The 17,457-nt window shown below is 37.2% G+C and overlaps 1 protein-coding gene across 1 annotated transcript in view; it reads left to right on the forward strand.

The window, feature by feature from the left end:
* ANTXR2 (ANTXR cell adhesion molecule 2) overlaps positions 1-17,457 on the forward strand; it is a 145,880-nt gene that overhangs the window by 17,007 nt on the left and 111,416 nt on the right. Inside the window, exons 4-7 of the mRNA XM_032882384.1 lie at positions 1,130-1,211; positions 1,677-1,784; positions 1,915-1,983; positions 2,801-2,881. Coding sequence (XP_032738275.1) covers positions 1,130-1,211; positions 1,677-1,784; positions 1,915-1,983; positions 2,801-2,881 — 340 coding nt within the window. The remainder of the gene's footprint in view (positions 1-1,129; positions 1,212-1,676; positions 1,785-1,914; positions 1,984-2,800; positions 2,882-17,457) is intronic.

The raw sequence follows: 17,457 nt of genomic DNA on the forward strand, positions 1-17,457 counted from the left end.
GCCCCATGTTGGGCTCCTTATGCAGTGAGCATGAAGCCCGCTTGAGTCCCCCCCACCCCCCCTGCCCTCACTCTCCCTGCCTCTCCCCCAGCTGGCAAGCGCTCTCTCTCTCACACACACAAAAAGAGACTTTGCTTCTTTATAAAAACTAAAATTCTGAAAACAATATATTAAGATCTCTCTTCTGATCCTTTAAATTCAAAAATTTAAAACAAAATTTTGAGTTTATTTTGGATTGTTTTTGCCACATTGTTGTATTTATCTCTTATGATTCTTATGGTTTCTCTATTTTTCCAGGGGTCTTTGGAACCTATATTGAAAAACCCTGAAAAATTGGTCTTCTCTAACTTAATACACACAAAATAGCTTTTAACAATGTATTCATGCTTCTTTTAGACATACTGCATTGGGATATTAATTAGTCATGATGAAAAGATTATTCTATAGTTTTTTTTTTAATCTTTTTCCTTCATATTGCCTCTTTCAAGAGCCCATTACCATCCATTTCTCCACCCATCCATCCATTTATTCTTTCCTTTGTTCATCAGGTATGTACTAAGTACCTACAGTATTCAAAAGGGTGAGTTAGTGTCTGGAAGGGTGAGAAGATGCTACAAGTGTGACTAGATTCTGAGACACACGACTCTGGGAAACAGGTAGAAACTGTGAATTTCTATAAGTAAGGGTTAAGTAATGTGCCTCAGAAATTTACAGACAACAAAGAAATTTCCAGCTTGTAGGGAAGTGGGTAAGTGTTTCAGAAATGCTTTTTCACTTAAGCTGACCTATACAGTCCTCATTTGTTTTAGATGAAGGAAAATGTTTTACTCGTTAGCATTTAGTCAAACAAATATGATAGAAGTTACCTGTTCTCAGCTCAAAAATGCTTAGAATAGACCTAGATTTTTCAAGATATTTCACATTGTCAGTGCTTTTATTTTTTTGTAGTTAAAATATGAATGCTATTAAATACTTATTAAATAGCAGAAAGTATGAGAAGTTATGTCCTCAAAGCCCGTGTTCTTTCCTCTTACTGAAGGAATCTTGATTGTAATATTGCCATGTTTTTTGATAAGTGCTTATTGTGATCTTTGCTCATTTTTCTTTTGTTTAATTTTATATTTTTCAGAAGCAAAATCAGTAAAGGCTTGGAGGATTTAAAAGATGTTAGACCAGTAGGAGAGACATACATCCACGAAGGACTAAAGCTAGTAAGTTCTTCACATTTCTAAGTATGGGAGAGAATATTTTCTTATTCTGTAATGCAATAAACTCTAACTTTCTGGTCAAACTCTAAGACCTCATTACATGTTTATCTTTAAAAAATTAAAAAAAAAATTTAAATGCTTTTAGTTGTTCTAAGGATGAGACTGATTGTGGTGGTGAGAAAAATTTGGATGGCATTTTGCTTTTTAAGGAATTTTTCATTTTCTGTGTGGTTATTTTCAGACTAGTCAATCAAAGCTTAAAATGTATATTCTTTAGATCCAATACTAACTACTCTATAATGTGAATCTATGCATATTTCAAATAAAATAGTTAACACAGAATACCCTGTTTTAAAAGCCCGTCTGTAATACTTTGCTTTGGTCAGACTCATAAATTCAGCTTGATGGAACATGCTGGTTAAAAGTTAAGATTAAATTGTTAGTTGGATAATTATTCTTCATTTTCAGGCAAATGAACAAATTCAGAAAGCAGGAGGCTTAAAAACCTCCAGTATCATAATTGCGCTGACAGATGGAAAGTTGGACGGTCTGGTGCCGTCATATGCAGAGAAAGAGGTGAGTATTGAAGTGAAACCGTTCTTCAAACCCCAGTGTGCTTTGCTCTGTGTCTCTGTGTATACAGCCTGATGTTTGAGTAACACTGACCGCCCTGCGCTGCTCTCTCTCTGTTTCTCTCTCTCTCTAGGCAAAGATATCCAGGTCATTTGGGGCCAGAGTTTACTGTGTAGGTGTTCTTGACTTTGAACAAGCGCAGGTGAGTACAGCAGATCTGCAAACTTCAGTCTAAATGACGTAATGATCTTCAGGGCGGTTCATCAGAATCTTCTCACCGATGGCTTTCTGTGACCCTAATTGGTTGCTAACCATTTTTGATAGGGTGATTTTGAATTCTGCATCAATGATGTCTGATTTTGATAGGTTTCATTACTAAAAATGAAACTCTAAAGTTTCTTGAATATTCATTTGGTTTAAAGGCACTAATATTATAGAACACACATTTGGATTAAAATATTACGAATACTCCTTGAACTCAACTGACAAGATTATTATGACAGTCGTATTTAGGTGTTTTAGTTTGATTGAAAACTTGACTCTTAGGAGTGCAGGCACTTGGGAAATCTGTGTGGAGGAAATCTTTAATATTTTCATTCCCAAACCCTAATTTTTTTCATTAAGTTTTGAAGAAACATACATATATATATATGTATGCATATGTATATGTATATATATATGTATATATACTTTTTTTTCCCCCTGCTCACCAGATGATTTTACATTTAAATTTTTGGTTAAATATGACTAAGATTCCTGTGTCTCTTGACATTTACAGCTAGTAGAGCTGTGCACTCTTTTGAGATTCAAACTTGAGACCAGTGTGAAGGGTCTGTGGGAGATTCATTTCATTGTAACACATTGCAGTAAACTAGTGCATCTCCTTCAGTCCTGACAGGCTGCCCTGGTGAATTAATCCTGTAGTATAGTTTTTCAGATGAACATAACGGAAACATAATGAAGTGTATAAAACGTGTATGTCTCAGCCTGTTAATTAAATGTTCCTGCTTTTTCTAAAGCTGGAAAGAATTGCCGATTCCAATGATCAAGTTTTCCCTGTGAAAGGTGGATTTCAAGCCCTTAAAGGAATAATTAATTCTGTGAGTATTTTTCTGGGAGTAAGAAAGGCTTATGACCTTAGGTACACTTTACAACATAAGACGTAATCTTCGTATCCATTCAGTTGGTCGTTGTCTTGAAGAAAGAGATTAAGAAGGACATTTGTTTGGTATTGAGAACATGGCGGCATTGATCCTAAAGATGTGGATTTTGTTTGTGTTCGTTGTTGGTATGAAGGCTTGTAGGTTGAGCTCGGAGCCTGGGTGTGAGATTTCAAGTTGAAGATCTTCATGAACAGTCTTAGACCCTCGTGCCCTTTGAGCATGGAGTTCCTCACTGTCTTCATCTCTAGCAAGTTTTATAGGCTTTGTAGAAGAAGCGTAAAATAAAAATCTGGGCGGGAAGGTGTGATATGTGTCCCTCCTCCAAAACACGGTGTTTCTTGGCTCTCAGGCGGGCCCCGTGCAGTGGCGGCTGAGTAATTGAGCTGCCGTTGTTGGTTCCGTTTTAAGGATTCCTAGTTTCTCTGGAGCTGGTCATGTTTCTGTTTGGAATCCAGTGGCACAGTCTCTGGTGATCGTGAGTCGGGACCCCCTAAAGAGGGGAGAGGAGGCAGGATGATGACAGGCAAAGCAAAGCTCCTTGGCTTCCACAGCTCAGGTTTATGTCTCCTTTTACTGCCTTTTGCTAGAAGCACTAGGAACAGTTGCTATTAAGTATTTATGATATTTTGGTAAACACCATCCTAAAACAGAAGTGAATGATATATATTCGCTAAGCCAAAGCTTTTCCTCTCACCTTTAGGTATTTACTGAAGGGAAAAAAAAAAAAACGACAAAAACAGTAAATCTCAGGGTCTTTGGATATTTGGTTCTGGCGTTGAAAATTTCTCTTGAAAGAGCATGTTTTTCAGAAACCAAGGGAGATAGATTGCTTTTGTTTTTAAGTAGCCTGTAGGTTTTTTCCCCCCTTATTCATGGAACTTTTCAAAGAAGAAAATATGATTTGGTTCGATTGCATATTAGTACATCTAGTGGACAGGCTGAATGTAAATGCAGGACAGAGATTTTATTATTTTAGGAGCTTAATTATGTCTAGTCTTTAGAAGAAATTTAGAAAAAATTTAATTATGTCTACTATTTAGAAAAAATTGCAGATAAAAAATAGGAAATATTTGGATTCATATTCATGTGGATTTATATTTGAATTCAAGGTAAATACTCTGTAACTGTGATTTGTTTTAAAATATAGGAAAGTGGGTGGACAGTGCAAAAGAGAGCATAATTTGATCCTGTAAATAAACAAATCTGTGGATTGTATTTTAAACTTTTAAATAGGATTTCATTGTGCTGGGGAATTTGTGGTTCTTTTTATAATTACAGTGGGAAGGAGAGAAGACCTCACTGGGTTATTCCCTTTGGAATTTTTTTTCCCCCTCTGTGTAAAAGGTTCAATTCAAAATCCTCGGTGACTAATTGGTTTTTAAAACTCTGTGGGCTGTGACTGCATATTTCTCCTTCAAGGAATTAGTAGTTGACTACCAGAGGAGATAAAGTTGTTTTGCTACATTTATTTGTTAAGTTTCATCTATTTTATTTGTATTAGGGAAACTTGAGATGGAATTTCTAAGTACAGTCTTTCTGGCCTGACATTCTCGATGGACTTTAGCTTGAGTACGTTGTGTTGAAAGACTTGGCAGGCAATTAGAAAGATTTGTGTCATTTCAGCCACAGATTGCATGCAAAGCCTCTTGTGTTTCATTTGTTGGGGCCTGTGGTGTAGTGTTCATTCTCATTCAGTTAAACTTCAGCTATTTTGTCAAAACAAGGAGGAGTGAATTATCCTTGGGGAAGCTAGCCTCTGGGGGACTGGGGCAGCAGTCACATGGCAGAGCTGAATGGGGTCCGTACAACCAAAGCTGATCCCACACATGGTTGAGATTTTTATCGACACGAGGATCGTGGGATTTTTGCTCGCTTGGTTGAAGTTTAAGGCAATTCACGCACTATATGCCTTTTCAAGGCAGGGATTGCTGCATCTCTGGTAATATACAAAAGCTATAATTCTGCCTGGAATTTGAATTGCACTTTATACTTACAAAGTACCATCTTATTTTCAAATTTTATATTTGGCATTTAAAACAAATATACTGCATCTATTTCAGGGTAAGGGCAGAGAGAAGAGACTATCCCTTTATTCTTTATGATTTACCAGACTAGTGGATAAAATTGTACTGTGGAATGCATTTATGCAAAACTAAGCAAATGTAAAGAATCAGAAAATTTAAGAAAAATTCAGATGTCTGGTACTTTGAAGGCAAGATATTAGCTAAATTGGGAGATTTTTTTTTTTTTTTGCTGGTAGTTATTCATATACATCAGGCCTTATTGTCAATTAATTTCTTTGAGAAATTTAATTAATTTAAAAATTAAATTAATTTAAAATTAATTGAGAAAAAAATGTAAGCTGATTTTCATGTTTTCTTTGTCCTCCCTCTCTTGCCCATCCAAATCCAGCGACCTACATGGTCTGGTCCCCTTTCTGTAAATCACATTTTGATAAGGCATGATTTGTTCAGAATCAGCTTCTTAATCAGCAAAGACAGGAGTTTCATTTTGGAGCCTTCTTTCATTGTAGTTAAAAAAAAAAAAAAGAAAAGAAGCACTGTCGTGGTCCTTTCTCTTATAACTTCAAAAGTGAGTGACTGGAGAAGGCTTTGTTATGAACAGTTTGCATATTAACAATTTAATACCTTCTCTAAAAACTATTTGATTCAGAAAATCATTTGCATGTTTTATTTTGATTTAGAATGAAATAGATCATTTCAAAATTTTAGCTTTTTATCCAGGCAAACATGGTATTTAATAGTTTTTGAAATATTGGTTTAATCACCAATCTTAATTAGGAATGTGAAAGTTTAAAATTCATTATTAGCTCAAGTAGGTGCTGGTGAAAACTTTCCTCTTTCACACCTCCCTTCCCCCCATTATCTGAGTTACCCTTTCATCCACTCATTTATTGAGCTCTAACCTTGCTTAGGGTACTGTGTTAAGTTCGGAAGAGGGCCATGAACAAGACAAATTCTCTGTTCTAAAGGAGCTTGAAAATAATGCTGACTTGAGGCTTAGAATGTGGTAGCCCCTGCAAGAACCACAGAATGTGGGGCTAAGGACGAGGTGGGAAAGTTCATTGGGTCACTCCGGCTGATAGAGAGGAATCCTGTCTTGCAATTTGCATTAAGATGCCAATGTGGCATCCATAGTCTCTCGTGGTTCTATGGACTCTGGGAAACAAACGGAGGCTTTTGAAGGGGTGGTGGTGGAGGGATGTGTTAGCCCGGTGATGGGTATTGAGGAGGGCACGGATTGCATGGAGCACTGGGTATTACATGAAAACAATGAATCTTGGAACATGACGTCAGAAACTAATGATGTACTGTATGGTGACTAACATAACGATAAAAAAAAATGAAAAAAAATTTTTTAAAAATGACTAGAGTAAAGTTGACAGAAGGATGGGATAAGTTTGGATATATGAAGTCCTGGGAGACTTTCGGTGGTGGAGTTTGAACTGTGCTCTGACAATTAGAATAAATTAGAAGCAAGGAATCCAGAACTTCAGAAAGAGCCTGGGCTGAGGGGCTGGAGCACGGGAGGGAGTGTGGTCCGGCCTGGGTTATGGAGGAATAATGAGGGACAAATGTTGACAGGCAGGCTGGATCCAGATTATGGAAAATCTCAAATGTTTGAGTGGGGAATTGGCACTTATTTCGTGAGTAATTGGAGAATGATGAAAGAGCAGCTTACGGATGAGATTTATAAGCTAGCTGAGAAAGTTTAGGAAGAATATCCTTACGGTAATGTGTAGGATAATTTGGAAGACGGAAAGGTGTGTTATGAGTCTCTTGCAAGAGTTCCTTGTGAGAGACACGGTGAAAGGAAACCTGATAGAGTGAAGCACTAAGAAATTGGGAATAAGACCTGAGTGTGAGTTCCAACCTGGCCACGGCCTAGCTATGTGATGTTTTGTACTTTCTATCATGTAATGTCTCTGGTTGTAAAATTCTCGTCAAGTCAAACAGGGACAATTCTATTTCATTGGGTTGTTTTGTGAATTAAATGAGATAATGATTAAGAATGGTCTGACTCAGAAGGGTGGGACTTGCAAACATTTGGTAGGAAGCTAGGAAGGTCAGGAAGTTGGGACCATGTAGGATGGGGTTACTGAGGTTTCTGTAGGGAGTTGTTCGTGGAGAGAGTTGGCTGGAATTCTAAATAATCAATGGCTTAGGACTACAAGGACATGGCCTTGATAGGTCAGAGGATCAGATCTACCAAGTGGGTCGTAACTACAAGGACTTCTAGATGGTATAGCTAACCAAAAATCAAATAGTTGGCCCTGCCCTGGTTCCAGATCCTCGGGCTTTGGGGCTAGGGCCCAGCCAGCAACTGGGAAAGGAGATTTCCGGAGTCCACATTTAGAAGAGAGCTCCAGTTCTTGTTGGGGAACTCGTAGAGCTGGTTAGTGGTTCAGAGTAGAAACCTAGTTGTTTAGGGGGAAACAGCATCTCCAATGGACCATAGTTCCTTAGGGTGTATTTTAGGTACTGAGATTCTAGGTCTGTCTCAGTTAAACTAGGTCAAGGACCATAAGCAAAACATGGCCTGGTCAGAATGCTGTCAGGAACAGGGAGGAGCAGAACCTCCAGGGATACAGCTTTTCTCTTGCTGAGGAGCTCGGACGGCTCTGGAAAATCTTAGTGGCTGTTGTTGTTGCTGTGATGGCAGTGAAACTGGAAACAAGAAGGTGAATTCAGGAGACCTTAAAAAGTTCCTAGAACCTGAGAGATCACTAGATACAGGTTGAAAAGGACGGAGAAGGGAGTCAGATGTAACTTGGACATTTTGTCCCCTAACAACTCTGAATAAGGGGAGGCAGGGAAGGTGAAGGCTGTGTTTGCAGAGGGGCCTGGAATGCTGGAGGATCCGGTGGGACAGGGCAGAAGGGCAGAGGGAGAGATGGAACTGGACCTGGGGAGTCCCCACGGGGCATGTCCCTTAGGGTTGGGGCAATCCAGGGAAGTGTGCAAGTCAGAAAACTTGAGAACTGACTCCTTGTTCCCCCTCTTGTGTTTTCTTCCCTCCCGTTGCCCACAAACCCAAGGATATAATTCTTCTCTTTTCCACTTTAGATTATCTTTAATATCTTAGAATGTTAAACAATTATTTTTGGTTTCTTGGAAAGGTGGTTGCAAGACTTTTCTTTGAAAACGAAGTTTTATTTGAACTAGTCAGACTGACATGTGAGTGGCACGTGGCTCATCGTTTCATTAGGTGGTATTCAAGATGAAACAGAACCACAGACTGGTGCATACCATGGAAAGAATAAAAATAAAAATACTTCATGAAAAACCTCCCTCCCTCTTTTTTTTCCCCCCTAAAAACAAGACCTTGGTATGTTATACTCTTTGCAATTATTTCCACAATTGTTTTTTGATAGAGCACCTCAGAATGTATTAAGCAGGGGAGACAAATCCGTTGTGAAACTGGTTTTGTAAATAACGCTGATCCAGAAGAATTAAGAACACTATATCCTAGGTGATGGCAGCTAATGCCCGAGTTCCTACGTTCCTAATGGGGATGTAGAGGAGCGTAAACATAAATAGGAAGGGAATGATCCCTCCTACGTGAAGGAAATTTAAATCAGACTGAAATAGATGATTCATAAAGAGAAAAAAGTGCAACGTGTATTTCAAAAAATAACTTCATTCGTGTGCCGAAAAGGTAAGCTTCAGCTGAACATCGCACCGAATTGTTTGTATCAGTAATGTCTGTCGTTTTTGAAACGTTTCTAAGTAAGGTGTCTACGTTATGTTTTAATGAAACGAGAAGACACTGCAAAATCATTTTCTTTACACGCAAATAATTTTCACGGAGAGGTGCCTAATGAACAATCTGATAAGACCTCAGTTTTAAGTGATTTTAGCAGGTTCTGCTACGAATGTTGACTGTTTATTTGTGGAAATCTTTATTTATAAAATCATGGTTTGATAAAAAAAATTCTGAAGTCTGAGCTAACGATAAAGAAATAGTCACAGGATAAAAACCCAAACTGGTAGGATTTATTTGAAATTGGAAATCAGTTTCTAGGACTTTTTAAAAAAAGACTGGCTCTAACATGAGGCTCAGTATAAATCAGCTTCTTCTGGGTTTCTGTTTATCCAAGGATCGTTAGTACTGAATGTAGATGAAGTATCTCATTATAACATCGTTCACATCAGGGGTAGGAAGGTTGGAGCTGTAGTTCCTCCTCTCTTTTTTGCCTAGTGTCTCATATAGCTTTAGGTAAATAGTAATTGCTTAATTCATATATATCAATGAATGAATAAATAAAATTTGCTTTTTGAAAATATTTTCATGTTTTTATAATATGGTTATGGTGTACTTAAGCATTTTTAAAAAACTTTTTTTTAAAGATTTTATTTATTTATTTGACAGAGATCACAAGTAGGCAGAGAGGCAGGCAGAGAGAGAGGGAAGCAGGCTCCCTGCTGAGCAGAGAGCCCGATGTGGGGCTCGATCCCAGCACCCCGGGATCATGACCTGAGCCAAAGGCAGAGGCTTTAACCCACTGAGCCACCCAGGCGCTGCCCCCCCCCTTTTGTTTTTTTTTGCCAGAGAATACTTTACTTTGAATTGACTTATGATTCCATATAACTTTGATTTTCATCTTTTTTATATTCCTCTGTACTATGACTAGGCCTTCAAAAACCAAGTTCATACGAGCTTAAGAGGAAAAAAAAACTTACTGTCTTATATAACTGGGTGGTCCAGAGGGAGGAAATTGCCTCAAGTGTAATTGAGTCGGGAGAATCAATCCAAGTTCTTATGATCTGTCTTCATCAGTTTTATTTGCCTCATTCTTTCCTTGTTCAAATGAGTGTCAGATGAAGGTAATTGCCTGAGATTTCAGGCTTTGGAACCAGTTGGCTTTGCAGAGAGAGAGCTGTCCTTTTGGGGCATCCGTATACTCTGTCCCAAACAAGGATTCTGAGTGACTCAGTTGAGTCAAGTGCTCCTTCCTGTCATATATTTAAACCATCCAGAGGACCACGTCTACCCAGTGACGAGAGGTAGGCAGTGAGGCGGAGAGGAGAAGGCGTCCTGATCCATAGCCTCGCTAAGGATCACATGCAGTGCAGAATGGTTTCCTCAGTACACTGGAAACACTGTTCCTACACCTGTAAGGGTGAAAAAGTGTTCTCGGTAGGAAAAAAATTCAATAGCTGTTATAGTCCATTATATTCAAATACCTTTAAAATGTTTTTGCCATATATTCTAACAAGGCACTTTATTCCTTCCAAATTCCAAAAAGCTAAATATAAAAAATAAAAAATAAAATAAATAAAAATAAAAAAATTTGTTTTAAGCTACTCGTTTTAGGTACTGAAATTTTATCTTATCTTGATGTCCGTAGTCCAGGGCTCTATTTGCATTTCCATGATAATTTTACTTAATAATAACATTATTCTTTTTTTTTTATTAGATTGGAACTGTAGTTAGGAAAATCAAATCTACTTTTAATCAATACAGCTTTGTGACATTTTGTGAGAAAACTAAACTGGTACCATTGGGTTATATAGCCAAAATTAAGTGCCAAATGTTTATTTCTTAACACCAATCTGTTTGGGCTACAAAAGACGACCTTTAGAGGCTCACCTGTTCTTGAAAGCAAATTCAGTCAAGTAGAAGGACATTGATAAGGAGGATAAAAATGGTTAAGAGTTATGGCTTAAATGTACCACCAGTATAAATTATAATGGATAAATGCATGACTTCTCAGCTACATCTTATTTTTCCCCAAATATAATAATTCCCAATTTATTTGGAAACTTTTTTTTTTTTTTTGAATACTGTGTTTAAGATGCTTTTCTGGGGTTGGGTTACACATATTGACATGGTACCCTTGACTTTTCTGAGTTCATAGTTTTTAGGCATAGGTGTTTGATTGTAAAGCTAGTAGAAGAGCTGGTAAATCTTTGTTTTTCTATCCTTGTGGCATAGGGAAATATTTTATTTGCCACTCTGGATGTTGAAAAATTAAATAGAACAAAGACAGACTTAGAATGCTCAACAGAGAGATTTCGCGTTTCAGTTAATAAAACGAGAGAGTGAGCAAACAGGACTAATATGAAATACTGCATGTATCAGGGTGGAAAACATATTGGGATTCAATTTCTTCAGATTCTAAAACAAATAGCATATTTGTTACAACTTTATCCATAATTTCAGTGTGCTTTTTATGGAAAGTCTATTCATCCTTTAAGAAAGCCTTTAATGCTTGTGAATTTGAGCTGACCACAAAAAAAAAAAAAAAAGGAAAAAATGGTGGAGACAGATAAGCTTCTTTTCAAATCTCAATCCATTTTTTGGCTGATTTCTATGTTGTAGTGAGAAAGGAAGACCTGGTAATATGATTTGTTATGAAAATTCAGTTGTGAAATGCAGAGGAACTTAAACGTCATTTGAGGTTTTTGTGTCAATTCCTGATATGGGCATATTTTACCAAGAGTATCATCAGAACTATTCATCTGTTATGTTTGGAGCTGAAAAGAGTAAAAGGCAATGATTATAACTCACATTCTTCCTTAGATTTCTTAGAGTAAAAGTTTGTTTAAAAATTTCTCACTAGTGCTTACACAACTCGCTTACTCGCCAGGGAGGAGAGAATCCATTTTTAGTAATGGGCCAGTGCAGAGCACGCTGTATCGAGCAACTGGTATTTGAAGCTCCAAACACTTTTTAAAAAATGAACTCATCCAAAACACATGCTTACAAATAATCTTTTAAAAGATTTTATTATTTTAAAATAATCTCTATACCCGGAGTGGGGCTCCAACCCTCAACTCTGAGATCAGCGTCACATGCTCGGTGGACTGAGCCCCATGATCACAAATTACAATCGTTTTTCACTGATGTCGTACCTCTTAAAGAAAAATACATTTGATAGGGATGTTTGGCAGCCAGAGAGAAAATAAAGACCATCTGAATATTGAAAGCTAAAAAGGAAACAAGAGAAGATTGTGAAAACATCCTTACAGTTAGTTGTTCTAGCTGCATATTTTACCCGTATGTACGGCTAATTACAAAGGCTTCATTTTGTTGGGACCTTAGGAATAATGCTGTTCAGTGATTTTTCCTTATGAGAGATAAACTTGGAATCCTTCATATTAAGATGAACTGCTGTAGTGCTTAAAGCTGCTCAGTGAGTAAGGAAAAAGACTTGCTTTTTAAGATTTATTATTATCCTTACTGATATTTTTTGACATATTGTATGTCATGGAAATTAGCAGTTTCTGTCTGTTAAGGACATACCCAGGGTGCTTGTAAATTATCTATAATGTTCTATTGTAGATGATGTTATATACCCAAAGTTGGTGTTTGAAATTTATTACTACAATGAACTTTTTAAATTTTTAATAAAGTTGGAGAAAACGTTATAGATGTTTAGGTAGTGTATTCAATTTAAGTGTAATGAAATAATCTATATTTGGGGAAAATCTTTAATATTTAGAACTGACTTTTACACATGAGATCACAAAGGAAACCAGTCAATGGGATTTAATTTTTTTTCTTTTTTCACATATCCTGCCTAGAATTAACCTTCTAAGATACATTTATATTAAGTTCATGTATCTTTTCATGTTGTTTTTATTGTTTCTTAATTTTTTTTTCCAGTTTGGCTCATTGCCTTATCAGTGCCATGATTACCAAAATTTATACGATGCAAAATAAGCCTTCTCTTCACTGTGTGTGACTGGAGGTGTGATTTGATTCATTCAAGTAGCGCCTAATTAAGCTCTGTATTTTTTTTATATGCTTAAGTGTTCAGTATTACACACCTCATTTATTTGTCTTATAGTCAAAATGCTCATGCTTTTTATTAGAAAGTTTTACATTTACTTTTCAATTAATTCAATAAACATTAATTGAGCAGCTGCTATTTTTAATATATTGTGTTATCTACCTTTTATATTAGATTGGGTTTGAATATGTGGTATTATCATTCATTAAAAAACGGTTTACCTAGTTTCTTCTGGAATGGGCTGTATTCTATTTTCCAAATATAATAGCCTTTCTGTAGCCATTTAGAAATTGGAAAAAGTACAGATTTTAAAATTTGTTTTTGTTTATATTAGTTGTGGAAAATTTCTTTTTTTAAAGCTGATTGTTTGATCTTCAAATCATAAAACCTAGATATGTCTCCAACATTCAACATCAACTCTAAAGACACGGCATGTCCTAAGTCATATGCTGCCTTTGTTTCCCCATCTTACTAACTCCGTGCTGAGTGTTTGTTCTTGTTTGTTTTTTTTTTTAAAGATTTTATTATTTATTGGACAGACAGAGATCACAAGGAGGCAGAGAGGCAGCAGAGAGGGGGGGAAGCAGGCTCCCTGCTGAGCAGAAAGCCTGCCAAGGGGCTCCATCCCAGGATGCTGGGATCATGACCTGAGCCACCCAGGCGCCCCCATGCTGAGTTTTTATCTTGGGTGTCTCTCAACCACAGTTTTCCACTAATTAATTCCATTTTATCTTAAATGCCCGAAGAAAAAGGCCACAACTATGTACAAATATGCATTTTTTTCAGGCCATAATATGGCTTTTACTACTTCTTCCATGTCCCATATCTGTTATTATAACACGTGTACATTATGTAAACATGTTGAGGAACTTACAAGCTCTCAAATCAGTATATGGTTTCATATATATCTTAAAATATCTCAGAAAGAAGAAATCAAATATGGTGCTATCTGGTTATTTCTGCTGTAGATGGCTCCTCGATGATACTGCCACTTTTCCTGATTTTTATTCAGTAGTTATAAAGACCTGTTTGTAACTTTATAGGGAAGCAAGACGATATTTAAGAGTTGTGTCAGACTCCGCAGTGGTTCTCCCCTCTATTCCTGCGAACGTTGCGGGTTCTGGCTGCCACTTGCTACTTTGTGTGTAAATTTGGCCCAGAGTGAAATCCTGCCACCTGACCACAGAGCATTAGATGTAGGCTCACTCCAAATTAATTTGAACCTGCCTGGAGTAGTCGGAGCGAAACGCCATTCTGATACTTCATTCAAGTCGCTCTGCAGAGAAGGGACAGCAACAATGGGACCTACTTTGATCTTCTGCCAAACATCCGTGATCTGAGAGACGCCAGCAGGCACAAGGTCAGGGCTGACTCTGAAGGCGGCATCTGGTCCTCCTGCTAAGCAAAAATGAACCCAGAGGGAGGCACGAATAACCATGCTTCTTCTATCCCCCCTCCCTTGCCAAATAGAAAAATTCCATGAAATTAATATTTGTGGTGTACACCCAGCTAACCAGACTATTTGGATGATCAGAATTGCACAAATAGTGAATTAAAATTGGACACACCAGATAGAAGCGACAGAAAACAATTACAATTTGTAGGGGTGAATGCTATTGTTCCTCTTGAAGTTTTATCCTAAACAACTGGGAAGAGGAGTAATATTTGCTCAAATTTGTTATCGTAATATGGTGCAGACTTTTTATCACATGTTTAAAAAAGGAAGCGTTCAAGACAAACACATGTCATTTTTTATTTTTTTTAAGGTATTTATCTATTGGAGAGAGAGAGAAAGTGTGTGTGCGAGTGTGCACTCACGTGTGTGCTGGTGTGCGTAGGAGAGGAGTGTGGCGTGGGGGTGTAGAAAAAGGGAAAGGGAGAGAATCCCAAGCTGACTCAGCGCTGAGCACAGGGCCTTTGCAGGGCTCGATCCCTCGACACGGAGATCACAAGCTGAGTGGAAACCAAGAGTGTGAGGCTTAACTGACTGAGGCACCCAGGCGCCCCAAGACAAATACATTTGAAGCAGTCCTGAATGTTTTATTAAGGAGAAAGGACAGTGACTGTGATTATAGAGATTAAATATATAAAACTGTCTTCTAGGCATTAAATTACGGTTTGCGACAACATGTTGGGGTGTAGAATTTTTATACAAAGTACTAGAATTTAGAATTCTGTGTCTTTTAACTTCTTTTCCATTCTTTTTTTTTTTTTTTTTTTTTAGATTTCATCCATCCATTTAACAGACAGATCGCAGGCAGGCAGAGAGGCAGGCAGAGAGAGGGGTGGGGGAAGCAGGCTCCCTGCTGAGCAGAGAGCCCGATGCGGGGCTCGATCCCAGGACCCCGGGATCATGATCTGAGCCGAAGGCAGACGCCTAGCTGACTGAGCTACCCAGGCACACTTGGGCACCCCATTCTAGAAAACATTTTCCCTCATGCTGCTTGCGTTTCTTGCTTGACTGAATAGTTATGCTGTCAGAATTTCCATGCATAGGGATTTTCGTGCTCTAACAACTTTCTCTTAAGGGCATAACCCTGTTGGGTTGTTTGAAGAGTCATCATTTCATATATTTGCACTCATATTAGTATGAAATCAGTTCATGAGATGAGAACAGCTACATTGAAATAGAATATTTGGGGCAGTAGAAAACCTGGATAATGATTGTGTTTAAAAAAGGAGTATCTGTGTGTGTCTAGCAACCTAGGTGAGACAATGAGTGAGGGGGAGAGAAAGACTAACTTATTTCTGTATAAAAAATTCATCTAAAGTCTGCTCCATATCCAGAAAAAATGGAGAAAAACAAAAGAAAGTGAAACAAAAAACCCCCAACCTTCTGCCTTCTGGCTCCGAATATCCTTTCTGTTCCTAGGACTCAGGCAAGTTCTGGAAATGTATGAAACCTAAATGCCTTTAAATGCCCTTGACATCATTGCTTTTATGAAATTAAAAAATGTGTTCAGATAACAAATTGATTTTCTAAACACAGTTTGATTTTCTTTTTCCAAGTGCTTGCTGTGCCCCCAAATCAGAGTTAGGACCTTCTGTTGTTCTAGTATAGCATCTCTTGTCTTTTAGGTTCTCGATTACTCTGAGAAGTGAAGAGTACAAGTGTTTTATCTGTGCAAAACAAATTTGAGATAGAAAACAATAGTAAAATAAGACAATAGAGGAAAAATTAATCAAAAGAGAGAGGGCCCTAAGCATTTGCATATCCTATATGTTACTAATTCATAAGAAGATCTAAAATGTTGACTGACTTAAATCAGTGGAATTGGGATTTTTTTTTCGAAGTAGGCTTCACACCCAGCATGGAGCCCAATGCAGGATTGAGCTCACAACCCTGAGATCAAGACCTGAGCAGAGATCGAGAATCAGATGCTTGACCGACTGAGCTTTGGAACTGGGAATTTTAAAACAAATATATAAAAACCCCAATAAATGTAGGCGAAAGCTTAGTGACATACTTTTGAAGATCAGAAATAAGATAGATTGTGGAATGTTTTGATAGTATAAAAGGAACGTGGGCAAAACAAGCAGATAAATTTTCAGTAGTTTGTTAGGTATTAGACTTTGTGATTAGACTGTCTGTCACAAGCCTGGAGGGTAGCAGAGTGCACTGGTCAGAACAGGCTTTAGAGTCCGTCAAACTTGAAGAGATCTGGCTGGGCTATTTAAAAACTAGTCGTTCTTATTTAAAAAATTAAAATTAAAAAGACCTCTCTAAAACCTCAGAAAAACCGTTTTCTCATCTATAAAGTGGGGATTAAAAATAGTACGTATTTCATAAGACCTGAGAGGATTAACTGAAGAAATTCAGCTAACGTGCTTAGCACAGTTCCTGAAACATAATAACTTCCCCCAAATGATAATTATTATTACCATTGTTAGAAGTTCTTTTGCATTTTTGACTCCTGATATTTGTACTAAATTTAGGAAGTTTGACTTTTAGTAAATTTGGCTTTTGTTATCCCTATTAATATTTGAGGACTTAAAAATAGGGATTAAGTAATAATGTACCATTATTTTCATTTGTAATTATTCCTTAACACTGATATTACTTTTTGAGTGAACAGATGCTTAGGTAGTATACTTCTTTTTCATGGTAAGCATCAAGTTCTTTGCCAATTTATATGTGTGTGTGTGTGAGTGTGTGTGTGTATACTTCAAAATCTCAAATGATGCAATTTTGCATCTAGTGTGTGCATGGCTTAAAGTGCCTAGTTTTATTAATAGCATTTGGCTTGTCTTTAAATTTCGACTATGGTGCTGTTAGCTCTCTCTGATGTCAACCAAGGCCGACCTTTAGTGGAAACTATTTTCCGTTTCTGTTGAGATATAATGAAGACAGATGGCAACACATATTTGAAGAAACATCCTTACAAGATGCTGTGTTGTACAATGATGGAAATGCAGAGTATGAAAGATAATGCGTCAGTTATCATAGATGGGACACCTGATCCAATGTTCAATCAATCAATAACAGTATTTAATTTAGTAAAAATTAACTAGAGTGTTTAAAATATTTGTCCTCTCTGTCAGTTGCCATTTGGTGATGATAATTTTAATATAATAGACCTATTTTGGTATCTTGAGCATTTGACTTGTGTGCAGTTGCTTGTACGGAGAATAGATTATAAACTGTTTCATGTTGTTGGAACTGATTGTTTAAATACTTTAATGATGGAAAACTGTCTACAGACATCGAATTATTTTGACATCTAGTTATTTTGCTAATATAGGGACTCTAGAT

Source organism: Lontra canadensis, unplaced genomic scaffold (assembly GCF_010015895.1).
Source record: "Lontra canadensis isolate GAN:19392208 unplaced genomic scaffold, GSC_riverotter_1.0 scaffold1, whole genome shotgun sequence".
Lineage (NCBI taxonomy): Eukaryota > Metazoa > Chordata > Mammalia > Carnivora > Mustelidae > Lontra > Lontra canadensis.